This window comes from Xiphophorus hellerii, chromosome 17, assembly GCF_003331165.1.
Source record: "Xiphophorus hellerii strain 12219 chromosome 17, Xiphophorus_hellerii-4.1, whole genome shotgun sequence".
Taxonomy (NCBI): Eukaryota; Metazoa; Chordata; class Actinopteri; order Cyprinodontiformes; family Poeciliidae; genus Xiphophorus; species Xiphophorus hellerii.
This window is the reverse complement of record NC_045688.1, coordinates 13252378-13278330: the sequence shown is the minus strand read 5'-3', so window position 1 is coordinate 13278330 and position 25953 is coordinate 13252378. Positions and strand designations below refer to the sequence as shown.

General features: G+C 43.2%; 2 protein-coding genes across 5 annotated transcripts in view; both read left to right on the top strand.

Annotated features, from left to right (window-relative positions):
• Nucleotides 1-5501, top strand: part of ahcyl2b (adenosylhomocysteinase like 2b) — a 36343-nt gene extending 30842 nt beyond the window's left edge. Inside the window, exons 13-17 of one of the 2 annotated variants that reach the window (XM_032589049.1) lie at nt 183-281; nt 1486-1554; nt 1688-1766; nt 2019-2139; nt 2304-5501. In XM_032589049.1, coding sequence (XP_032444940.1) covers nt 183-281; nt 1486-1554; nt 1688-1766; nt 2019-2139; nt 2304-2310 — 375 coding nt within the window. In that variant the 3' untranslated portion in view covers nt 2311-5501. Of the gene's footprint in view, nt 1-182; nt 282-1485; nt 1555-1687; nt 1767-2018; nt 2144-2303 lie in introns of those variants that run through there. The other variant, XM_032589051.1, reaches the window with a different exon arrangement.
• A 3389-nt stretch (nt 5502-8890) lies between these two features.
• The window catches only part of strip2 (striatin interacting protein 2), a 69186-nt gene continuing 52123 nt past the window's right edge, over nt 8891-25953 (top strand). The window contains exon 1 of one of the 3 annotated variants that reach the window (XM_032589447.1): nt 8891-9615. In XM_032589447.1, the coding sequence (XP_032445338.1) occupies nt 9505-9615 (111 nt within the window). In that variant the 5' untranslated portion in view covers nt 8891-9504. The remainder of the gene's footprint in view (nt 9616-25953) is intronic. The other 2 variants (XM_032589449.1, XM_032589448.1) reach the window with 2 other exon arrangements.

The following is a 25953-nucleotide window of genomic DNA, read 5'->3' as shown; positions in this document are numbered from 1 at the left end:
GTTTATGTTGCAAGGTTTTGTAAGAAATTTGGAAACGTGTTTTAATTTTTGGGGCTTTTAAGTCAAGTAGGAGCACAAAGGACTAAGTGTTCTTAATTATTTGATCCATCATGATAGCTGGGGAAAAGATCATCTTCCGCATGTAGAGGCTAAAATGGCCTTAAATTGTTTTTGTTCCGCAGGCCAGCCTGCGGACCCCTGAACTAACCTGGGAGAGGGTTCGCTCACAGGTGGACCACATCATCTGGCCGGATGCCAAGAGGATAGTCCTGCTGGCAGAGGTGCTTTACTCTCCGCCTAAAAATGTCCAAACAAATCCTATCGGCCTGACTTATTGTTGTGAACTGCACTGCAGATTGAGCTGATCGATGTTAGTCGGAGAACAACTAAAGATACAGAAAACGGATCTGGTTGCATCCAAATCTATGAAGTTAGTGGGAAATATATATCAGGGCACATGTGTTGCCTGGATAAGAAGCGGTGTATTTGTGAGTGAATCATGAGCCATGACAGAATGAGAGCAGCTCAGCAGGGCCGGCCGAGCTGCCAGCTCCTTGGAGCCGACGATTCTGAGCCCGTTTGATCTGAAGCAGGTTGGAACCACATCAGCGAACCTGGAATTAAAAGCTTGTCTTGTTTTATATTTCTATTATGATTTGCAGGCTTTCCTCTTAAGACCTTTTTTTTTTTTTTTTTTTTTTTTTTTTTTTAAACAAAAAAAAAAACAACTCTACTTCAACCTCTTTAAGTGACTAATTCGTTTCAGTCACCAATATCACTCAAGGAACGTTGGGAAGTGTCACGGTACAGAACACTATAATTTCTGCATTCCTCAGAAGTTGAGGGAACTGTGGCACAATAAAAAAAACATTGAGCATCTCCATCTGACATCCCCTCTGCTGAAAATATTTGAATATATTTAACTGAAAATGCAACCAGACATGAGTCTAGATGGGGGGGAAAAACTGTCCGACACTAAGCCAAACTATATGAACTAGCTTCTTTGTTCAAATGCAACGTAGTTTAACGTTAGGGTTGCTTTTCACAAGCTTGAACTAAAAGTACATGAAACTTAACCTCCTTTTGGCAGCTTTCTATTGTGTTTTCTTTCCCTCTACTTCACTACTGAGAGCAGCGCAGCACACAGTAGTTGGCTTTGCAGTCAGACAGGAGCCAGCATGATGATGATGATGATTATGGTTAGTTTAAGTGTGCAAATACAGACTAGATATGTAGGTAAACATCTCGTATGCTTTAATCGTTTTAGCATATGTTTAAACATCTTCATTCTGAAGGTGTGGCGGCTGTTATTTTGCCTCGGCAGTGCACTGTAGCCAGTTACATGTAGAGGAAACCCTGATATGTAAAATATAGGTTTTTACTCAGTTTGGTCTTGGTAAAAGCTTGAGCAACACCAAGCTAGTAGAAGTGTGTTTCTAATGGGGTTTTTTTGTGTGTGTGTGTTGTTGTTAATTTTCTCTCCAGGGCCGTCTGCTGAACCTCAGCTGCTCCACTGTGCCCACGTTTGTGCTCTCCATCACTGCCACGACCCAGGTACATCTCTGTTGTTTTAACTGATTTTGTTTCTCTCTTCTTCCTTTTTTCTACATTTACAGCTTTGTTTTTTTTGTCTGCGACAAACTGAGAAGTCTGCTCAAACATGTTTATGTCATTTGTTTCCCTGCAGGCTCTGGCCCTGATAGAACTCTACAACGCCCCCGAGGGACGGTACAAGCAGGATGTTTATCTGCTGCCCAAGAAAATGGGTAAAAATGTCTTCAGTTTGATGCTATTAAAAATGGATCATGCATTCAGTGCTGAGAGAGAAGCTTGGTAAAGAAAGGCAGATGTAGGTCACGCTGTCAGTGAATGGAAAAGGGCTCGTATGAGAAAAAGAAGACAGTAGTTACCCTGGATTTCCTCTTTTTCCTTCTTGAAATTGTAATTTTTCAGGTCAGAGATCCTGGAAAAATGCTAAGATGTTTACTCTCTCTTTTTTTTTCTTCTCTGCTGTCCAGATGAGTATGTGGCCAGCCTACATCTCCCTACGTTTGACGCGCATCTCACAGAGTTGACTGATGAGCAGGCCAAGTACCTGGGCTTGAACAAGAACGGGCCCTTTAAGCCAAACTACTATAGGTAAACTGCTCCAAAACGGCTGCTTCCGCTCCACATTAGTTGCAACTTTTATTGCATATAATACATGAAAGTTTATGGTTTTTAATTGGACAGAAGTTACTGAATTCTCTTCCTTCTGTTCACTTTCTGATTAGACCTTTCTATTGCTTTGTTTTGTTTTCCAGGTATTAAACCATTGAGTTGAATGAGGAAATATCAGTTCTCCATGAATCGCACAGACTCAGAGGGAGAAGAGGAGGACAGGGGGGAAGGAAGGATAGACGGCATAGTGAAAACATCTGCTTTACATCTGGAGCAAAGAAGAAGCCCTAACTTTTCCTGTTTCCTTCTTTATTTTATTCCCACCCGCCCACAGTAATAATTGTTTTAATAAAACGAATAATCACTCTCGCTCCTCGTCAAACAAGAGTTGTTTTACTTTCTCCCTCATCTCTCTAGATGCGTCGAGTTGTCTGTTAGTGCTCTATCCTCCCCCCACGCTGCCAGAATTTTGATTCTTTATCTCTTAAAAAGATGAAACGAAGACTCTGTAAGCAAAACTTTGATTGTTTTTCTTTTTTTTTTAAAGGTGTGCAAATGAAGATTTAGTCATGGACAGTTCTTCCCTTTTTTTGCTATTATTTTTTTCTCCCTCATCGTCTTTTGTTTTCTACCCTTTGATTTTCAGGGTTTTTTTTTCAAAAAACAAAACAAAAATAGGGCGGGTTGCAGGTCTTGTGTGAGGGCCTCAGGGGTCCAATCATATCTTGTATTTTAATGCTTTTTTTCCCCCATTTGTATAAACATAACTGGATGTTGACTTGCTCTCCTCACCCGTCTCTTAAACCCACAGTGAAACCATCTCTTTGGCTGCTCTTTTGGTCTCCAGCTGCTCAAAACACACCAGTGTTGAAGTCACAACAAGTATTTAATCATTTTCGTTTTTATTTTTCTTTGTCCTTTTCTTTAACGAGAAAGACTATACTGTAGTAGAAGCATGGCAGATTGTCAAATCATTACAAAGGTATACTGTATATTTAGATATTTATATAGAATTTAAGATTTTTCTATCTCTCCATCTAATCTTTCATTTTTGACCGAATCGTCGTGTCGCACAGAGAAGCAACTAAATGTTCTAACCATCTGTAATAAATGTACTCAAACCCTCATTCTGAATACTGTGACAGAGTATTTACATAGCATGAAGCAGTTTGTTGCAGGTACTCCATAAAAAAGTATGGTGCTTGTTTTTTTTTTTTTTTGTACTTGCCATACACATTGAACAGGTTAAGGGTACTGAAATGTGTCAATTACTCGCCAACTTTCTGACTGACGATTGTTTTTATCCTAATCACAGAAGCACATTCATCTTCATGTTTGGAGATCAGATTTTGCGATGACTTTCCATCCACTATTGAAGGACTTTTTTTCTTTTATTATTGTGTAATAAGATGCAATCACTATTAACATCTCATCTGCACAGGCCTCAATGCTTAACCAGATGTAAACCCAAACCAGTGTCGCTATACTATGTAATATAAAAAAAAATCCATCATGCATCCCCTCCAGATTTTTTGACACCCCAAGTAAAGCTACGACCTGAAGCCTTAAATTAATCTTTCATTTCTTTAAAAAAATTTTTTCCCTTGATCAGTGTTTAAATACCTTTTTTTCAATCCTAAAATACGACTTCCTGTTCCGCTGCTGTATAAAAATGATATAGCACAGATGACCATTTCCAGTTTCCTGTGAACATTTCCACATCTTCTTCCATGACACAACAGATTGAAAGCAAGAAATGCATTCGTACTTCCTGTTATCTTCTGTAATTCGTACTCTTTTGCAGACTAAATTAAGAGCAGACGTCTTCCTTTCAAAGGCGCTTCTTGCAGTTTGTTTTTTTTTGCATCTCCCAACTTCATTTGAAACACTTACACTGAAACTAATCTTCTTTCGGTAACAACTTCAACACCGAAGACTATTGTCAACTTGTAACAATGGTATGTTGCGTTCATTGGTCAGGTTAATGATTTAATTTTTGAGTTTCTGACCACCAAAGTTGAATCCAATCGTTCTGAAAATGTGTTTGATTCTAATCAACAGCCAGTTTGTCTGCATCTCAAGTGAACATCAGTGCAATTAGTGAGTTAGAAGCGGAGGCGATGTCACACTGTGCGAGTTAAAGCAAAGTAGCGTCAAAAAGTACTACATTCTTAAAATCAGTGAATTAAAATTAATCATTTTGTCTCCATGAGTATTAAAGAATGTATTCCCTTACCTTTAGTCTAAAATTTCACAAATCCACTATAATGGCAGAAATAGACTGAAAGGATAAAACAGAAATGGTACCACATTTGGTTTAGCCTTCCCATTATCCGCTTTAAGTCTCTCTTGCTCTCACAGCCTGAATAAATTTAGACTCATCTCCTTTTCAGGAACTCTTTACACTTCACTCACATTGAAAACGCCTAACTTTCCTCCTTCAGTAACGACGTCTGCACTGAAGGGTGTTGCTGGTACCACGGCTTGCACTTAATATGGTGTACGACATGCAAACGCCGTGAGGTCAGCGCGTCTTTACTTTAGGCTTTTTGTTTGCATCTTTACCCAGGGTGTCAGTGCTTTGTATGGAACCATAATCAGCCGATGTTTATCCCAACCAGAAAGCATTTCATACTGTGATGCGCATTTCAAGCTTATTTTTCCAACTCGGCGTTTGAAAGAGTTTTTTTTTTTGTTTTTTTTAACTCTTCACCCATCTACAATTTATCTCTGACTTTCATTCAAAACGTTAATATCAAAAAGAGTTGAATGGTGGCCCAAAAGAAGTGTGTAGTATAAAAATCTGTTCCTCCATTCTGTGTCACAGTCGGTGTCTGTGTGTCCTCGTCTCCTTGTGCTGTTGAATCTCCACACAGGATTGTGTGACCCATTGTCTTAAGGCCTATTTTTTCCCCCCTTTAATTCTGTAAATGTGTGCTAATGAATGATGTGCGTATGCGTGTGTGTTTGTCCATGTCTTTTATGTTTTTATTTCTGTCTCGCAGGCCGTAGTTATTTTTTAACAGCTGCCTCAGGATCCTGACCTGCGGGTTTAGGGAGGAGAACTGTTTTAATATACGGTTAACTGGACGAGGGAAGACACCAGCATTGTTTATGTGTATACAAACTATATACAGATCTGACAAAAAAAAAAATGTAGGTGTATAGGAAGGTGTAAAGAAGTCTCCTGTATTTATTGATGTAAATCCTCATACAGTACAAACTGGCTAAATTCTCAGTCATGCTTTAAGTTGTCAAAAACAAAAAAAAATCTGAAGTGATCATGTTAGAAGATGAGCAATAATCTGTAATATTAATGAATAAAACTGTAAAAAGTGGAATGTTTTGTGTGGTTAATTTGTCCTGATGTCACGTAAAGGAGGGTTGGGTTGTATTTGTTTGTTGGGGTGGGGGGGATCCATGTGTGCTGCTGCCTCAGTGAGCTCATCTGAGCCAGCAGCGGTCAGACGGCGCCGTCTCTGACATCTCCAGGGCTGACGCATGACTCCAGTCTGAAGCGGCAGTGTGAAACTGTCTGGCATGCAGTGAGGGGAGGGGGGGGGGGGCAGAATTTGAAGTGTTTTTTTTGTTTGCTTTTTGGAGCCATTTTTTTGTTTTTCTAAAGAAACTTTGACTGCTTTTTAATCATTTCTTTTCCCTCCTCTGAGTGGTCTCAGGCTGCTCACTTCCATTAAAACCGTCTGGATCCAGCCATGAGATGAATCTGTCACTTATAATTCAGTAGTGTTGGCACTTATTTTAGCTTTCAGTTTGATCGTTGAGCTCTTTCAAACAAGGAACTGTTGTCATGATATGTTTAGAATACTGCAAAAGTATTCCTCATCTTATTACTTTTGTGTACTTTCTGATGGAGCAACGGTGTAGTACCTTGTTTACAACAAACAATGTACTATTTAAATGTGATTGTGGCAACAAGGTGTTTACAAAGCTGCTGCCATTCCCAGATTTAAACACGGTGGAGGCGGCATCATCCTGTGGGAATGTCTTTCTTCAGCAAGGACAGAGAAGTTAATAGGAAAATTGATAGACCCTCCAGCTGGTTGATGGCTTGCTTGAAAGTCAACCTCCAGTTCGGAACCAGTTCGATACACAAACATGTGTTTTAATTAATTACTTTTGAAAAATACTAATAATTACTTTGTGAGATAAATTTAATAACCTTCTAGGAAAACAAGTACGGACTTTAACAGATTTATTAGCACTTATTAGCCGTCTAAACCTTCGCTTGCAGAGTAATTCTAAAATTTCCAAGTGTAAGTGAAGGCATCATTGAATTCTACGCATTTACGTATCCTATGGTGGGTTTTTTATGGAGTTAGGGCTGAAGTGAAATGGAAACGGCGCCATTTGTTAGCGATAAATAGTGAAACAGCGCTGGATAAACATGTCTGCGAAGTTAAACGGCGATTATGTGAGTAAAGTTTGTTCAGTAAATATTTCAGAGCTAGCATTTTGGAGCTAGCCCGAAACAAATATAGCTGAATATTATTACATGTCGTCATATCCTGATATCGTCACCATGGCAACTCGGCTTTTTAATGCGAAGTTCTCGGACAAGAATGCAGTCATACTGGAAATATGATGTATGTAGGCAACAAATGTATTTCAGGTGGAGATTTAAAAGTCACACCAGCACCGTAATGAAATAATTTTATCAGAAAACAACAAAAAATGTTACAATTTTGAAATTTTGAGCTGAACATTTGTGTACTGGTTGTAACTTCCGACTGACCACAGTGATATGTTTATTTTCTCAGAGCCGAAAGCAAGTTGGGAAAGCTGAGAAAAGAGTTCACGGAAATAAGAAGGATATTCATTTATTGAGGATTCCTTCCTTGAGAAGAAGAATAAAACAGAACCAGAACCAAGTACTGACCAGGAGAAGAACACAGAACAAGGTAGGAGAATATTATATTAGAAATGCAAGAGTTGCACTTTAAGAGGGTTGCCACTTGTGAATATGAGTACAACTGCATAAGTTTGAGTCACTGAAAATGCAGCAGCATCTTGGCTGAATTTTCTGATGGCAAAAATCATAAAGAAAGGTGTAATAGTTTCCAGAAAAACATCCATTCAAGGCTGGTTCGAGAATATAAAATATGAAGCTGCAGATTTACTTAAAACAAAAAAGAGAAACTTAGTTAAGTAATGTAACTAAATGAAATTAGTTACATTACTTAAAGTAGTATTTATTGAACAATACTACATCTTTCGAGGGGCTTGCATTCAGAAAGCATATTTTAATTTGATCAATAATATAAAAATAATAAATGCAGGTTCTCACAGCGTGTAACTACGATACTGATAAGCTTTCCAACACTGATAAAATGTGTGAGCCTCGTCTTGTTATTGCCATGTGTTCCTCACGACACCAGCTCTACATATGGTTAATTGTACACCCATGTCAGCTTAGGTGATTTTCACAGTACGGACGCTGCTGGTTGCAGCCAACCAAACAGGCCCCACCTCCTTATATCAATAATTTACTTTCTCTGCTGTGGGCAGGTTTATGGGGGGTGGAAAGGTCACAGAGAGGTTTCTCACCAACATCTCGCTGACTGTGGAGCGCTTAAAGCGGACGAGTCAGACGTGTAAACTCCTCTGAGCCACTGAGGTTTAAATATTCTGGTAAATTATGACACTTAAGCTCTGTTGATTACAACATTACTCTCGAGGTACTGCATTTGACCAAAAAAGAAGAAGTAAAAACCAGTTAAATATCTAATATAGCTCTTACTACTGTAAAAAAAAAAATTTTAAAGTTCCTAAAGCAAACAAATTTTCCCCAACAGGCGTCTAAGAGGACAGCATTTTCTAAACCATGTCAGTCACTGAATGTTTAAAGATAAATGATTTTACCACAACAACAAAAAACATTTGTAACAATTTCAGTAATTTGTATAAACAAAACAAATGTAAACAATTTCACAAAAGACTGATATCTGAATGTCGTTTCTGTGCATCTCTCTGAAATTAGAGTTTGATCTGACACGTCTCTTATTTCAAAATATTTTCACTTCCTTTCTTTTTTGGCAGCCCGGCATGGTATTTTATTGAATTTTCTGGTCTTGTATTTTAAAAGAAATCTTGCTCATGAATATTTTGTTGTTGTTTTTCCCTGAAATATGTTGAAAGAAATGTTTTCTCTCTTTTCCTATGCTTTCAGATATGTGCAAGAATATATAGTCCACTTTACTCTGATACCCTGAAATAAAATGTCATTTATGGGTCAAGGCTAGGATGTAACCCCTCCTTTACATCAAAGCAAAATCCTTAAGGTTCGAGAACACAAAGCAGACACAGAAATAGACACAAGCACTGATCCAGGAGTACTTTTTATGTTAAATAAGTAACTACCGTATTTTTCGGCCGCTACTTTTCCCCCCCACGCTTTGAACCTCGCGGCTCATAGCCCGGTGCGGCTTTTCTGTGGATTTTTCTTCAACCGCCAGGGGGCTCTGTAGCAGGAAGTGAATGATTGGAAGTCAAAATCGGAAATCAAAGAAGAAAGTGCTGATTTTCATTTAGAAGGAGCACATGCTAGCAGCAGGCACGATGGAGAAATTTCTTCAAACTCAAACCCCCTCATCATGGAAACCACACGAAGAAGTTCATATGACGGTTTTCAGTTTTTATATATATAAAAAAAAAGCTTTGTGGGTGCGGTTTATAGTGAGGTGCGCTCTACAGTCCGGAAAATACGGTAGTTAATGGAAAAACAGACATTTCACATCTTCTTGAACAGTGACAGAGCCAAGTGTCTCATCTGTAGAAAGAGACCTAGTCAAAGTCCAAACTCACGTAAATCCATTGTGTCCAGCCAATGCGACAGAGCTTGATCTATTTTACAAGCAAGAATGATCAAAACGGATTTTTTTTTCTTCTAGATTTCCAAAGTTGGTAGAGACATAAGCAGAAAGGCATGTAGTTGTAGAATCCACATAGAATATATAAACGAGAAACAGTTCAAACGATTTTAAGACTTTTCTCAGGGCTCTGGAAATAACTGTGAGCCATTTACCTTCTCACTGGCACACTGACATTAATGGGAGGGGGTCAGCTCACGCCCCCCACTCTGCTGTCTGAGGGTAACCCCGCCCTCTCGGGACACGCGGGGACAGCGAATCAAGCAGATTTGTGAAGGGGCGGGGGGACATCATCCGCAGCAAGAGAAACAGATGGAAAGAAGAGGAAGAGGAGACCCTCAACTTGGTTCCCCGTAGTGGAGCAGCTCCTCCTGGTGCGGTGCAGTCTCGGCTCTCCGCCGGACCGGGCATGCACGACCCGCCGCGGAGAGAGTGATCCACGCCGCAGCGAGCAAAGATGCAGGCGGAGGACATGGAGGTACCTATCATTAATAACCTTAACGATAACGGCGACAGACAGAGGCCGAAAGGGAAAGATGTGTTCAAGGATCAGCAGAAAGAGTCGGAGGTAAATGCGAGAGGCGATGTGTACATTGGGGCTGTCACAGCTTGTAGTAGGTGCGTGTGTGTGTGAACGTGTGTGTATGTTGTTGCTGGGGAGCTTTCAGATCAGCTGAATGTCCTTATTCCATGCAGTGTCTTGGCTCGAAAGCGTGCAGGCATGCGGGCAGACGGGGATGTGTTATTTTGGCAGCTGAGTCCTAAAAATAACCCGGTAATCCTACAGTGGTGCTGCATGCAGGTGGTGAAATGTGACTGCTGCTGCCAGGACCACTCAGCAGCCACCAGACACGCATTTACAACAAAACACTAGCCTACTTTACGCTCTCTAAACATCAACCAGTCTTATAGGTTTTATTGACATCTGGACCATCCAATTTTTTAAAAGAATTAGATCATGTGTAATGTGAATAATAATTGAGATGTCTGGTTTAAAGCTTTTTTTTTTTTTTAAATTATATATATTTTTGAAAAACAGTCTTGAGAATAAAAACCCAGTACTGTGGATTTCCACATCAGGATTTCACAAAATGTTTTTTAAAAGCACTTTGAGTAAAAAAAACAAAAACATGCTAATTCTGCTTTGTTTGTATTTGGGTCTGTGACATCACAAGAGGCACGGGAATCAAGCCGATTGATTTCAAATTTCAAAAAAATTACATATCCGAAATATGAGCTTTCAAGTTTGATATGGTCTTGTTTGCAAACTACTTGTATATGTTGTTTTATTTCAAAGTTGTTGTTTTTTTTTTAATTGAAACCTTTTATTATTATTAGGCCCGAGCAGCAAAGCGCTGCGAAGGCCTATTGTATCTGTACTGTTTCTTATTATTAGGCCCGAGCAGCAAAGCGCTGCGAAGGCCTATTGTATCTGTACTGTTTTATTAGGCCCGAGCAGCAAAGCGCTGCGAAGGCCTATTGTATCTGTACTGTTTATTATTATTAGGCCCGAGCAGCAAAGCGCTGCGAAGGCCTATTGTATCTGTACTGTTTATTATTATTATTAGGCCCGAGCAGCAAAGCGCTGCGAAGGCCTATTGTATCTGTACTGTTTATTATTATTATTATTATTATTAGGCCCGAGCAGCAAAGCGCTGCGAAGGCCTATTGTATCTGTACTGTTTATTATTATTATTATTATTATTATTCTTATTATTCTTCCACCCAAATGAATTGCCTTTTTGGGGGCTTTATCATATTCAAAAACTCACCAAACTTGGCGGTCGCGACTAGAAAAATTCAAAATTTTGAATTTTAAGGTTGTCACAAAAATCGCAAAAAAAATTGCTCAACGGCGGCAACTAGCAATTTTCTGTTGACACAATGGTATGAACGTACTTCATCGTAGAGATATGAAATTTGGTACACTTGTAGAGCTCACCAAAAGACTCAGAACTTACATTTAATGTTATAAGCCAACTATCACAGGAAGTCGGCCATTTTGTATTGAAAGTCCATTTTTTACCTCGATTTTGACGTTTACAGCCTTCGTATTTGATCGAACTCCTCCTAGGGATTTTGATTGATCGGCTTCAAACTCGGTCAGTCTGATCATAAGGCATGTCTGATTTAAAGTTATCAAATTGGTGAGTTTTGGAGCATGTTGAAGGGGGGTTAGCAGGGGTCAAAGTTCACCTACTCGCCATGAAACACGAAACTCTTATAGTTCCTATACAAAAACACAGAGAGGGACCAAACTTTCATTGATTGATTGTCATCGGGTGTCCTAAAATACCCTGTGGTGAAATTATTTTTTTAAGTAGGCCACGCCCCCTGAGAACAGGAAGTGTCATGTTTTACTGTGAACGGCCGCTATCTTAGCCCTTTGACCTAATCAACATGAAACTGTGTCCAGAGACAGAAGACATGTTGGTGTGTTGAGTAATCCAACCCCGACCGGCTGCGATGAAGCAGGTGGGCGTGGCGGCGTTGTGAACGCCGTCGAATTTCGTTTGGCTCTGAATTCCACAATTTCGGGCCCCGCTCCTCCTAACTCACTAGGATGGATCCTTATCCACCCACCGACAGGAATTCATAACAAAATTTGGTGGGCGTGGCCTAATTTCTCTATAGCGACCCCTAGAGTATTTTAAATGAACAGCCCCATGCCATGCTTTATCCTAGAATTACGAAACTTGGTACACATGTGTATCTTGTCAGGACGTACAAAAAAGTCTCTTGGAGCCATGCTCTAAACCCAACAGGAAGTCGGCCATTTTGTATTGAAGGTCCATTTTGGACCTCGAGTTTGACGTTTACAGCCTTTGCATTTGATCGAACTCCTCCTAGGGATTTCGATTGATCGGCTTCAAACTTGGTCAGTCTGATCATAAGGCATGTCTGATTTAAAGTTATCAAATTGGTGACTGTATGAGCTTGCTGAAGGGGGGTTACCAGGGGTCAAAGTTCACCTACTCGCCATGAAACACGAAACTCTTATATTTCCTATACAAAAACACATAGAGGGACCAAACTTTCTGGGATTGATCGTCATCGCGTGTCCTAAAATACCCTGTGGTGAAATTATTTTTTTACGTAGGCCACGCCCCCTGAGAACAGGAAGTGTCATGTTTTACTGTGAACGGTCGCTATCTTAGCCCTTTGACCTAATCAACATGAAACTGTGTCCAGAGACAGAAGACATGTTGGTGTGTTGTGGATTCCAACCCCGACCGGCTGCGATGAAGCAGGTGGGCGTGGCGGCGTTGCGAACGCCGTCAAATTTCGTTTGGCTCTGAATTCCACAGTTTCGGGGTGAGCTGCTCCAAACTCACTAGGATGGATCCTTATTGACCCGCCAACAGGAATTCATAACAAAATTTGGTGGGCGTGGCCTAATTTCTCTATATCGCCCCCTAGAATATTTCAAAAAATCAGCCCCAAGCCATGCTTTAGCTTAGAATTACGAAACTTGGTACACATGTGTATCTTGTCAGGACGTACAAAAAAGTCTCTTGGAGCCATGCTCTAAACCCAACAGGAAGTCGGCCATTTTAGATTGAAGTTCATTTGACCTCGATTTTGACGTTTACAGCCTTCGTATTTGATCAAACTCCTCCTAGGGATTTCGATTGATCGACTTCAAACTTGGTCAGTCTGATCATAAGGCATGTCTGATTTAAAGTTATCAAATTGGTGAGTTTTGGAGCATGTTGAAGGGGGGTTAGCAAGGCTCAAAGTTCCCCTGTGATCGACTGTGTAATACAAAGGGCTTTGTCATGTGTAGGGCAATGCTGCCCTCTGGTGTCGAATTACTGAAATAATGAAACTATTTCAGTAATTTCAGTAATTCGACACCAGAGGGCAGCATTGCCCTACGGAATGACAGTTCAATGTTGAATTATAGAGGAAAAAATTAAATAATTTGTAATTCTAACACAAAAACTGACAGAGACACCAAAGTTTGAGTTATTGATCATCCTCGGGTGTAGAATAATATCCAATGGTTAAATGATGACATCACGTAGGCCACGCCCTCTGACAACAGGAAGTCTTGTATTTTACTGTGAACGGTCGATAGCTTCTGCACCAAACTTTGCACGAGTGACCCTGGTGGGATCCTTGACGACCCTATGTCATCATATTATGACGTCATCTAAGCCCCGCCCCCTCAGAACAGGAAGTGCCGTTTTTTTACTTGGAAAGCTCCGTTTATGGCTCTCTTGACCTAATCAAGATGATTCGGATGATAAACTCTGTCAATGCTCGCTGCTGGCTGAACCGTGTGGGCGTGGCCAAATGGCGAATATCAGTCCCTCGCCATATGCATACGTTTGGCTCTTATTCAGGCATGGATCATCCGATTGGCGCCAAACTGGATATGTATGACCTTTGTTCACCTCTAAAGAGCCCAACGGGTTTGAAATGTAATTTGGCTCCACTGCGCCCCCTAAGTTAATACATGGGTTGTATCTCCTCGACGCATCGACCGATCTGCGCCAGATTTTTCGACAGTCGTCGGGGAGCGCCGCCGAACGCATTCACGCCTGTCGCCCGGTGGACGGGCGGGGAAAACGCGCGACAGCTTCTGCGGCGGCTAGCGGGCGGCGATGCTGGAAACTGCGGCAGAGCTTCTGCGGTGGGGAGCGGGCTGCGGCTCTGGAAAACGTGCGAGAGCTTCTGCGCTGGCCGGAACCCCCGCGGTGGCCAATAGGCCGGAGCGGCGCTTGCTGCGAGGGCCGCCCGAGGCTGCTTGCAGCTTTAATTATTAGGCCCGAGCAGCAAAGCGCTGCGAAGGCCTATTGTATCTGTACTGTTTATTATTATTATTCTTCCCACCTCTTCGTGTGCCTTTTTGGGGGCTTTATCATATTCAAAAACTCACCAAACTTGGCGGTCGCGACTAGAAAAATTAAAAATTTTGAATTTTAAGGTTGTCGCAAAAATCGCATAAAAAATTGCTCAACGGCGGCAACTAGCAATTTTCTGTTGACACAATGGTATGAACGTACTTCATCGTAGAGACATGAAATTTGGCACACTTGTAGAGCTCACCAAAAGACTCAGAACTTACATTTAATGTTATAAGCCAACTATCACAGGAAGTCGGCCATTTTGTATTGAACGTCCATTTTTTTCCTCGATTTTGACGTTTACAGCCTTCGTATTTGATCGAACTCCTCCTAGGGATTTTGATTGATCGGCTTCAAACTTGGTCAGTCTGATCATAAGGCATGTTTGATTTAAAGTTATCAAATTGGTGAGTTTTGGAGCATGTTGAAGGGGGGTTAGCAGGGGTCAAAGTTCACCTACTCGCCATGAAACACGAAACTCTTATATTTCCTATATAAAAACACATAGAGGGATCAAACTTTCATTGATTGATCGTCATCGGGTGCCCTACAATAACCTATGGTCAAATGATGACATCACTTAGGCCACGCCCCCTGAGAACAGGAAGTGTCATGTTTTACTGTGAACGGTCGCTATCTTAGCCCTTTGACCTAATCAACATGAAACTGTGTCCAGAGACAGAAGACATGTTGGTGTGTTGAGTAATCCAACCCCGACCGGCTGCGATGAAGCAGGTGGGCGTGGCGGCGTTGCGAACGCCGTCGAATTTCGTTTGGCTCTGAATTCCACAATTTCGGGCCCAGCTGCTCCAAACTCACTAGGATGGATCCTTATCCACCCACCGACAGGAATTCATAACAAAATTTGGTGGGCGTGGCCTAATTTCTCTATAGCGACCCCTAGAGTATTTTAAATGAACAGCCCCATGCCATGCTTTATCCTAGAATTACGAAACTTGGTACATATGTGTATCTTGTCAGGACGTACAAAAAAGTCTATTAGAGCCATGGTCGAAACCCAACAGGAAGTCGGCCATTTTGTATTGAAGGTCCATTTTGGACCTCGAGTTTGACGTTTACAGCCTTTGCATTTGATCGAACTCCTCCTAGGGATTTCGATTGATCGGCTTCAAACTCGGTCAGTCTGATCATAAGGCATGTCTGATTTAAAGTTATCAAATTGGTGACTGTATGAGCTTGCTGAAGGGGGGTTAGCAGGGGTCAAAGTTCACCTACTCGCCATGAAACACGAAACTCTTATATTTCCTATACAAAAACACAGAGAGGGACCAAACTTTCATTGATTGATCGTCATCGGGTGTCCTAAAATACCCTGTGGTGAAATTATGACATCGCTTAGGCCACGCCCCCTGAGAACAGGAAGTGTCATGTTTTACTGTGAACGGTCGCTATCTTAGCCCTTTGACCTAATCAACATGAAACTGTGTCCAGAGACAGAAGACATGTTGGTGTGTTGAGGATTCCAACCCTGACCGGCTTTGAGATAGCAGCTGGGCGTGGCGGCGTGGCGAAGTGACCTGTAACGCCGATGCCATACTTTTGCTTCTAGATTCCACATGTTTCGACCGAGCTGCACCAAACTTGGCTTGAGTGATGCTGGTGTGATGTCTGAAAATTCTATGTCATCAGATTATGACGTCATCTAAGCCCCGCCCCCTCAGAACAGGAAGTGCTATTTTTTTCCTTGGAAACTTTCATCTATGGCTCTCTTGACCTAATCAAGGTGATTCTGTGTTGGATGACAGATAGGAAGTTGATCTCGCTTGCTTTAAAGTGCCAAGAGTTTTCAATGGCGGCAACGCCATTCGTATACGTTTGCCTCTACATTCCACATATTTTGACCGAGCTGCATCAAACTTGGCCTGAGTGATCCTGGAGGCTTGCCCGTCAATCCTACGTCATCACATTATGACGTCATCTAAGCCCCGCCCCCTCACAACAGGAAGTGCCGTTTTTTTTCCTTGGATAGCTCTGTTTATGGCTCTCTTGACCTAATCACGATGATTCGGATGATAAACTCTGTCAATGCTCGCTGCTGGCTGAACCGTGTGGGCGTGGCCAAACGGCGAATATCAGTCCCTCGCCATATACATACGTTTGGCTCTAATTCACACATGGATCATCCGATTGGCGCCAAACTGGATATGTATGACCTTTGTTCACCTCTAAAGAGCCCAACGGGTTTGAGATGTAATTTGACTCCACTGCGCCCCCTAAGTTAATACATCGGCCGTATCTCCTCGACGCATCGACCAATCTGCGCCAGATTTTTCGACAGTCGTCGGGGAGCGCCGCCGAACGCATTCACGCCTGTCGCCCTGTGGACGGGCGGGGAAAACGCGCGACAGCTTCTGCGGCGGCTGGCGGGCGGCGGTGCTGGAAACTGCGGCGGAGCTTCTGCGGTGGGGAGCGGGCTGCGGCTCTGGAAAACGCGCGAGAGCTTCTGCGGTGGCCGGAACCCCCGCGGTGGCCAATAGGCCGGAGCGGCGCTTGCTGCGAGGGCCGCCCGAGGCTGCTTGCAGCTTTATTATTAGGCCCGAGCAGCAAAGCGCTGCGAAGGCCTATTGTATCTGTACTGTTTATTATTATTATTATTATTATTATTCTTATTATTCTTCCACCCAAATGAATTGCCTTTTTGGGGGCTTTATCATATTCAAAAACTCACCAAACTTGGCGGTCGCGACTAGAAAAATTCAAAATTTTGAATTTTAAGGTTGTCACAAAAATCGCAAAAAAAATTGCTCAACGGCGGCAACTAGCAATTTTCTGTTGACACAATGGTATGAACGTACTTCATCGTAGAGACATGAAATTTGGTACACTTGTAGAGCTCACCAAAAGACTCAGAACTTACATTTAATGTTATAAGCCAACTATCACAGGAAGTCGGCCATTTTGTATTGAAAGTCCATTTTTTACCTCGATTTTGACGTTTACAGCCTTCGTATTTGATCGAACTCCTCCTAGGGATTTTGATTGATCGGCTTCAAACTCGGTCAGTCTGATCATAAGGCATGTCTGATTTAAAGTTATCAAATTGGTGAGTTTTGGAGCATGTTGAAGGGGGGTTAGCAGGGGTCAAAGTTCACCTACTCGCCATGAAACACGAAACTCTTATATTTCCTATACAAAAACACAGAGAGGGACCAAACTTTCATTGATTGATTGTCATCGGGTGTCCTAAAATACCCTGTGGTGAAATTATTTTTTTAAGTAGGCCACGCCCCCTGAGAACAGGAAGTGTCATGTTTTACTGTGAACGGTCGCTATCTTAGCCCTTTGACCTAATCAACATGAAACTGTGTCCAGAGACAGAAGACATGTTGGTGTGTTGAGTAATCCAACCCCGACCGGCTGCGATGAAGCAGGTGGGCGTGGCGGCGTTGCGAACGCCGTCGAATTTCGTTTGGCTCTGAATTCCACAATTTCGGGCCCAGCTCCTCCTAACTCACTAGGATGGATCCTTATCCACCCACCGACAGGAATTCATAACAAAATTTGGTGGGCGTGGCCTAATTTCTCTATAGCGACCCCTAGAGTATTTTAAATGAACAGCCCCATGCCATGCTTTATCCTAGAATTACGAAACTTGGTACACATGTGTATCTTGTCAGGACGTACAAAAAAGTCTCTTGGAGCCATGCTCTAAACCCAACAGGAAGTCGGCCATTTTGTATTGAAGGTCCATTTTGGACCTCGAGTTTGACGTTTACAGCCTTTGCATTTGATCGAACTCCTCCTAGGGATTTCGATTGATCGGCTTCAAACTTGGTCAGTCTGATCATAAGGCATGTCTGATTTAAAGTTATCAAATTGGTGACTGTATGAGCTTGCTGAAGGGGGGTTACCAGGGGTCAAAGTTCACCTACTCGCCATGAAACACGAAACTCTTATATTTCCTATACAAAAACACATAGAGGGACCAAACTTTCTGGGATTGATCGTCATCGGGTGTCCTAAAATACCCTGTGGTGAAATTATTTTTTTACGTAGGCCACGCCCCCTGAGAACAGGAAGTGTCATGTTTTACTGTGAACGGTCGCTATCTTAGCCCTTTGACCTAATCAACATGAAACTGTGTCCAGAGACAGAAGACATGTTGGTGTGTTGTGGACTCCAACCCCGACCGGCTGCGATGAAGCAGGTGGGCGTGGCGGCGTTGCGAACGCCGTCAAATTTCGTTTGGCTCTGAATTCCACAGTTTCGGGGTGAGCTGCTCCAAACTCACTAGGATGGATCCTTATTGACCCGCCAACAGGAATTCATAACAAAATTTGGAGGGCGTGGCCTAATTTCTCTATATCGCCCCCTAGAATATTTCAAAAACTCAGCCCCAAGCCATGCTTTAGCTTAGAATTACGAAACTTGGTACACATGTGTATCTTGTCAGGACGTACAAAAAAGTCTCTTGGAGCCATGCTCTAAACCCAACAGGAAGTCGGCCATTTTAGATTGAAGTTCATTTGACCTCGATTTTGACGTTTACAGCTTTCGTATTTGATCAAACTCCTCCTAGGGATTTCGATTGATCGACTTCAAACTTGGTCAGTCTGATCATAAGGCATGTCTGATTTAAAGTTATCAAATTGGTGAGTTTTGGAGCATGTTGAAGGGGGGTTAGCAAGGCTCAAAGTTCCCCTGTGATCGACTGTGTAATACAAAGGGCTTTGTCATGTGTAGGGCAATGCTGCCCTCTGGTGTCGAATTACTGAAATAATGAAACTATTTCTGTAATTTCAGTAATTCGACACCAGAGGGCAGCATTGCCCTACGGAATGACAGTTCAATGTTGAATTATAGAGGAAAAAATTAAATAATTTGTAATTCTAACACAAAAACTGACAGAGACACCAAAGTTTGAGTTATTGATCATCCTCGGGTGTAGAATAATATCCAATGGTCAAATGATGACATCACGTAGGCCACGCCCTCTGACAACAGGAAGTCTTGTATTTTACTGTGAACGGTCGATAGCTTCTGCACCAAACTTTGCACGAGTGACCCTGGTGGGATCCTTGACGACCCTATGTCATCATATTATGACGTCATCTAAGCCCCGCCCCCTCAGAACAGGAAGTGCCGTTTTTTTACTTGGAAAGCTCCGTTTATGGCTCTCTTGACCTAATCAAGATGATTCGGATGATAAACTCTGTCAATGCTCGCTGCTGGCTGAACCGTGTGGGCGTGGCCAAATGGCGAATATCAGTCCCTCGCCATATGCATACGTTTGGCTCTTATTCAGGCATGGATCATCCGATTGGCGCCAAACTGGATATGTATGACCTTTGTTCACCTCTAAAGAGCCCAACGGGTTTGAAATGTAATTTGGCTCCACTGCGCCCCCTAAGTTAATACATGGGTTGTATCTCCTCGACGCATCGACCGATCTGCGCCAGATTTTTCGACAGTCGTCGGGGAGCGCCGCCGAACGCATTCACGCCTGTCGCCCGGTGGACAGGCGGGGAAAACGCGCGACAGCTTCTGCGGCGGCTAGCGGGCGGCGATGCTGGAAACTGCGGCAGAGCTTCTGCGGTGGGGAGCGGGCTGCGGCTCTGGAAAACGTGCGAGAGCTTCTGCGCTGGCCGGAACCCCCGCGGTGGCCAATAGGCCGGAGCGGCGCTTGCTGCGAGGGCCGCCCGAGGCTGCTTGCAGCTTTAATTCTTATTATTCTTCCACCCAAATGAATTGCCTTTTTGGGGGCTTTATCATATTCAAAAACTCACCAAACTTGGCGGTCGCGACTAGAAAAATTCAAAATTTTGAATTTTAAGGTTGTCACAAAAATCGCAAAAAAAATTGCTCAACGGCGGCAACTAGCAATTTTCTGTTGACACAATGGTATGAACGTACTTCATCGTAGAGACATGAAATTTGGTACACTTGTAGAGCTCACCAAAAGACTCAGAACTTACATTTAATGTTATAAGCCAACTATCACAGGAAGTCGGCCATTTTGTATTGAAAGTCCATTTTTTACCTCGATTTTGACGTTTACAGCCTTCGTATTTGATCGAACTCCTCCTAGGGATTTTGATTGATCGGCTTCAAACTCGGTCAGTCTGATCATAAGGCATGTCTGATTTAAAGTTATCAAATTGGTGAGTTTTGGAGCATGTTGAAGGGGGGTTACCAGGGGTCAAAGTTCACCTACTCGCCATGAAACACGAAACTCTTATATTTCCTATACAAAAACACAGAGAGGGACCAAACTTTCATTGATTGATTGTCATCGGGTGTCCTAAAATACCCTGTGGTGAAATTATTTTTTTAAGTAGGCCACGCCCCCTGAGAACAGGAAGTGTCATGTTTTACTGTGAACGGTCGCTATCTTAGCCCTTTGACCTAATCAACATGAAACTGTGTCCAGAGACAGAAGACATGTTGGTGTGTTGAGTAATCCAACCCCGACCGGCTGCGATGAAGCAGGTGGGCGTGGCGGCGTTGCGAACGCCGTCGAATTTCGTTTGGCTCTGAATTCCACAATTTCGGGCCCAGCTCCTCCTAACTCACTAGGATGGATCCTTATCCACCCACCGACAGGAATTCATAACAAAATTTGGTGGGCGTGGCCTAATTTCTCTATAGCGACCCCTAGAGTATTTTAAATGAACAGCCCCATGCCATGCTTTATCCTAGAATTACGAAACTTGGTACACATGTGTATCTTGTCAGGACGTACAAAAAAGTCTCTTGGAGCCATGCTCTAAACCCAACAGGAAGTCGGCCATTTTGTATTGAAGGTCCATTTTGGACCTCGAGTTTGACGTTTACAGCCTTTGCATTTGATCGAACTCCTCCTAGGGATTTCGATTGATCGGCTTCAAACTTGGTCAGTCTGATCATAAGGCATGTCTGATTTAAAGTTATCAAATTGGTGACTGTATGAGCTTGCTGAAGGGGGGTTACCAGGGGTCAAAGTTCACCTACTCGCCATGAAACACGAAACTCTTATATTTCCTATACAAAAACACATAGAGGGACCAAACTTTCTGGGATTGATCGTCATCGGGTGTCCTAAAATACCCTGTGGTGAAATTATTTTTTTACGTAGGCCACGCCCCCTGAGAACAGGAAGTGTCATGTTTTACTGTGAACGGTCGCTATCTTAGCCCTTTGACCTAATCAACATGAAACTGTGTCCAGAGACAGAAGACATGTTGGTGTGTTGTGGACTCCAACCCCGACCGGCTGCGATGAAGCAGGTGGGCGTGGCGGCGTTGCGAACGCCGTCAAATTTCGTTTGGCTCTGAATTCCACAGTTTCGGGGTGAGCTGCTCCAAACTCACTAGGATGGATCCTTATTGACCCGCCAACAGGAATTCATAACAAAATTTGGAGGGCGTGGCCTAATTTCTCTATATCGCCCCCTAGAATATTTCAAAAACTCAGCCCCAAGCCATGCTTTAGCTTAGAATTACGAAACTTGGTACACATGTGTATCTTGTCAGGACGTACAAAAAAGTCTCTTGGAGCCATGCTCTAAACCCAACAGGAAGTCGGCCATTTTAGATTGAAGTTCATTTGACCTCGATTTTGACGTTTACAGCTTTCGTATTTGATCAAACTCCTCCTAGGGATTTCGATTGATCGACTTCAAACTTGGTCAGTCTGATCATAAGGCATGTCTGATTTAAAGTTATCAAATTGGTGAGTTTTGGAGCATGTTGAAGGGGGGTTAGCAAGGCTCAAAGTTCCCCTGTGATCGACTGTGTAATACAAAGGGCTTTGTCATGTGTAGGGCAATGCTGCCCTCTGGTGTCGAATTACTGAAATAATGAAACTATTTCTGTAATTTCAGTAATTCGACACCAGAGGGCAGCATTGCCCTACGGAATGACAGTTCAATGTTGAATTATAGAGGAAAAAATTAAATAATTTGTAATTCTAACACAAAAACTGACAGAGACACCAAAGTTTGAGTTATTGATCATCCTCGGGTGTAGAATAATATCCAATGGTCAAATGATGACATCACGTAGGCCACGCCCTCTGACAACAGGAAGTCTTGTATTTTACTGTGAACGGTCGATAGCTTCTGCACTAAACTTTGCACGAGTGACCCTGGTGGGATCCTTGACGACCCTATGTCATCATATTATGACGTCATCTAAGCCCCGCCCCCTCAGAACAGGAAGTGCCGTTTTTTTACTTGGAAAGCTCCGTTTATGGCTCTCTTGACCTAATCAAGATGATTCGGATGATAAACTCTGTCAATGCTCGCTGCTGGCTGAACCGTGTGGGCGTGGCCAAATGGCGAATATCAGTCCCTCGCCATATGCATACGTTTGGCTCTTATTCAGGCATGGATCATCCGATTGGCGCCAAACTGGATATGTATGACCTTTGTTCACCTCTAAAGAGCCCAACGGGTTTGAAATGTAATTTGGCTCCACTGCGCCCCCTAAGTTAATACATGGGTTGTATCTCCTCGACGCATCGACCGATCTGCGCCAGATTTTTCGACAGTCGTCGGGGAGCGCCGCCGAACGCATTCACGCCTGTCGCCCGGTGGACAGGCGGGGAAAACGCGCGACAGCTTCTGCGGCGGCTAGCGGGCGGCGATGCTGGAAACTGCGGCAGAGCTTCTGCGGTGGGGAGCGGGCTGCGGCTCTGGAAAACGTGCGAGAGCTTCTGCGCTGGCCGGAACCCCCGCGGTGGCCAATAGGCCGGAGCGGCGCTTGCTGCGAGGGCCGCCCGAGGCTGCTTGCAGCTTTAATTATTCTTATTATTCTTCCACCCAAATGAATTGCCTTTTTGGGGGCTTTATCATATTCAAAAACTCACCAAACTTGGCGGTCGCGACTAGAAAAATTCAAAATTTTGAATTTTAAGGTTGTCACAAAAATCGCACAAAAAATTGCTCAACGGCGGCAACTAGCAATTTTCTGTTGACACAATGGTATGAACGTACTTCATCGTAGAGACATGAAATTTGGTACACTTGTAGAGCTCACCAAAAGACTCAGAACTTACATTTAATGTTATAAGCCAACTATCACAGGAAGTCGGCCATTTTGTATTGAAAGTCCATTTTTTACCTCGATTTTGACGTTTACAGCCTTCGTATTTGATCGAACTCCTCCTAGGGATTTTGATTGATCGGCTTCAAACTCGGTCAGTCTGATCATAAGGCATGTCTGATTTAAAGTTATCAAATTGGTGAGTTTTGGAGCATGTTGAAGGGGGGTTAGCAGGGGTCAAAGTTCACCTACTCGCCATGAAACACGAAACTCTTATATTTCCTATACAAAAACACAGAGAGGGACCAAACTTTCATTGATTGATTGTCATCGGGTGTCCTAAAATACCCTGTGGTGAAATTATTTTTTTAAGTAGGCCACGCCCCCTGAGAACAGGAAGTGTCATGTTTTACTGTGAACGGTCGCTATCTTAGCCCTTTGACCTAATCAACATGAAACTGTGTCCAGAGACAGAAGACATGTTGGTGTGTTGAGTAATCCAACCCCGACCGGCTGCGATGAAGCAGGTGGGCGTGGCGGCGTTGCGAACGCCGTCGAATTTCGTTTGGCTCTGAATTCCACAATTTCGGGCCCAGCTCCTCCTAACTCACTAGGATGGATCCTTATCCACCCACCGACAGGAATTCATAACAAAATTTGGTGGGCGTGGCCTAATTTCTCTATAGCGACCCCTAGAGTATTTTAAATGAACAGCCCCATGCCATGCTTTATCCTAGAATTACGAAACTTGGTACACATGTGTATCTTGTCAGGACGTACAAAAAAGTCTCTTGGAGCCATGCTCTAAACCCAACAGGAAGTCGGCCATTTTGTATTGAAGGTCCATTTTGGACCTCGAGTTTGACGTTTACAGCCTTTGCATTTGATCGAACTCCTCCTAGGGATTTCGATTGATCGGCTTCAAACTTGGTCAGTCTGATCATAAGGCATGTCTGATTTAAAGTTATCAAATTGGTGACTGTATGAGCTTGCTGAAGGGGGGTTACCAGGGGTCAAAGTTCACCTACTCGCCATGAAACACGAAACTCTTATATTTCCTATACAAAAACACATAGAGGGACCAAACTTTTTGGGATTGATCGTCATCGGGTGTCCTAAAATACCCTGTGGTGAAATTATTTTTTTACGTAGGCCACGCCCCCTGAGAACAGGAAGTGTCATGTTTTACTGTGAACGGTCGCTATCTTAGCCCTTTGACCTAATCAACATGAAACTGTGTCCAGAGACAGAAGACATGTTGGTGTGTTGTGGATTCCAACCCCGACCGGCTGCGATGAAGCAGGTGGGCGTGGCGGCGTTGCGAACGCCGTCAAATTTCGTTTGGCTCTGAATTCCACAGTTTCGGGGTGAGCTGCTCCAAACTCACTAGGATGGATCCTTATTGACCCGCCAACAGGAATTCATAACAAAATTTGGTGGGCGTGGCCTAATTTCTCTATATCGCCCCCTAGAATATTTCAAAAAATCAGCCCCAAGCCATGCTTTAGCTTAGAATTACGAAACTTGGTACACATGTGTATCTTGTCAGGACGTACAAAAAAGTCTCTTGGAGCCATGCTCTAAACCCAACAGGAAGTCGGCCATTTTAGATTGAAGTTCATTTGACCTCGATTTTGACGTTTACAGCCTTCGTATTTGATAAAACTCCTCCTAGGGATTTCGATTGATGGACTTCAAACTTGGTCAGTCTGATCATAAGGCATGTCTGATTTAAAGTTATCAAATTGGTGAGTTTTGGAGCATGTTGAAGGGGGGTTAGCAAGGCTCAAAGTTCCCCTGTGATCGACTGTGTAATACAAAGGGCTTTGTCATGTGTAGGGCAATGCTGCCCTCTGGTGTCGAATTACTGAAATAATGAAACTATTTCAGTAATTTCAGTAATTCGACACCAGAGGGCAGCATTGCCCTACGGAATGACAGTTCAATGTTGAATTATAGAGGAAAAAATTAAATAATTTGTAATTCTAACACAAAAACTGACAGAGACACCAAAGTTTGAGTTATTGATCATCCTCGGGTGTAGAATAATATCCAATGGTCAAATGATGACATCACGTAGGCCACGCCCTCTGACAACAGGAAGTCTTGTATTTTACTGTGAACGGTCGATAGCTTCTGCACCAAACTTTGCACGAGTGACCCTGGTGGGATCCTTGACGACCCTATGTCATCATATTATGACGTCATCTAAGCCCCGCCCCCTCAGAACAGGAAGTGCCGTTTTTTTACTTGGAAAGCTCCGTTTATGGCTCTCTTGACCTAATCAAGATGATTCGGATGATAAACTCTGTCAATGCTCGCTGCTGGCTGAACCGTGTGGGCGTGGCCAAATGGCGAATATCAGTCCCTCGCCATATGCATACGTTTGGCTCTTATTCAGGCATGGATCATCCGATTGGCGCCAAACTGGATATGTATGACCTTTGTTCACCTCTAAAGAGCCCAACGGGTTTGAAATGTAATTTGGCTCCACTGCGCCCCCTAAGTTAATACATGGGCCGTATCTCCTCGACGCATCGACCGATCTGCGCCAGATTTTTCGACAGTCGTCGGGGAGCGCCGCCGAACGCATTCACGCCTGTCGCCCGGTGGACAGGCGGGGAAAACGCGCGACAGCTTCTGCGGCGGCTAGCGGGCGGCGATGCTGGAAACTGCGGCAGAGCTTCTGCGGTGGGGAGCGGGCTGCGGCTCTGGAAAACGCGCGAGAGCTTCTGCGCTGGCCGGAACCCCCGCGGTGGCCAATAGGCCGGAGCGGCGCTTGCTGCGAGGGCCGCCCGAGGCTGCTTGCAGCTTTAATTATTCTTATTATTCTTCCACCCAAATGAATTGCCTTTTTGGGGGCTTTATCATATTCAAAAACTCACCAAACTTGGCGGTCGCGACTAGAAAAATTCAAAATTTTGAATTTTAAGGTTGTCACAAAAATCGCAAAAAAAATTGCTCAACGGCGGCAACTAGCAATTTTCTGTTGACACAATGGTATGAACGTACTTCATCGTAGAGACATGAAATTTGGTACACTTGTAGAGCTCACCAAAAGACTCAGAA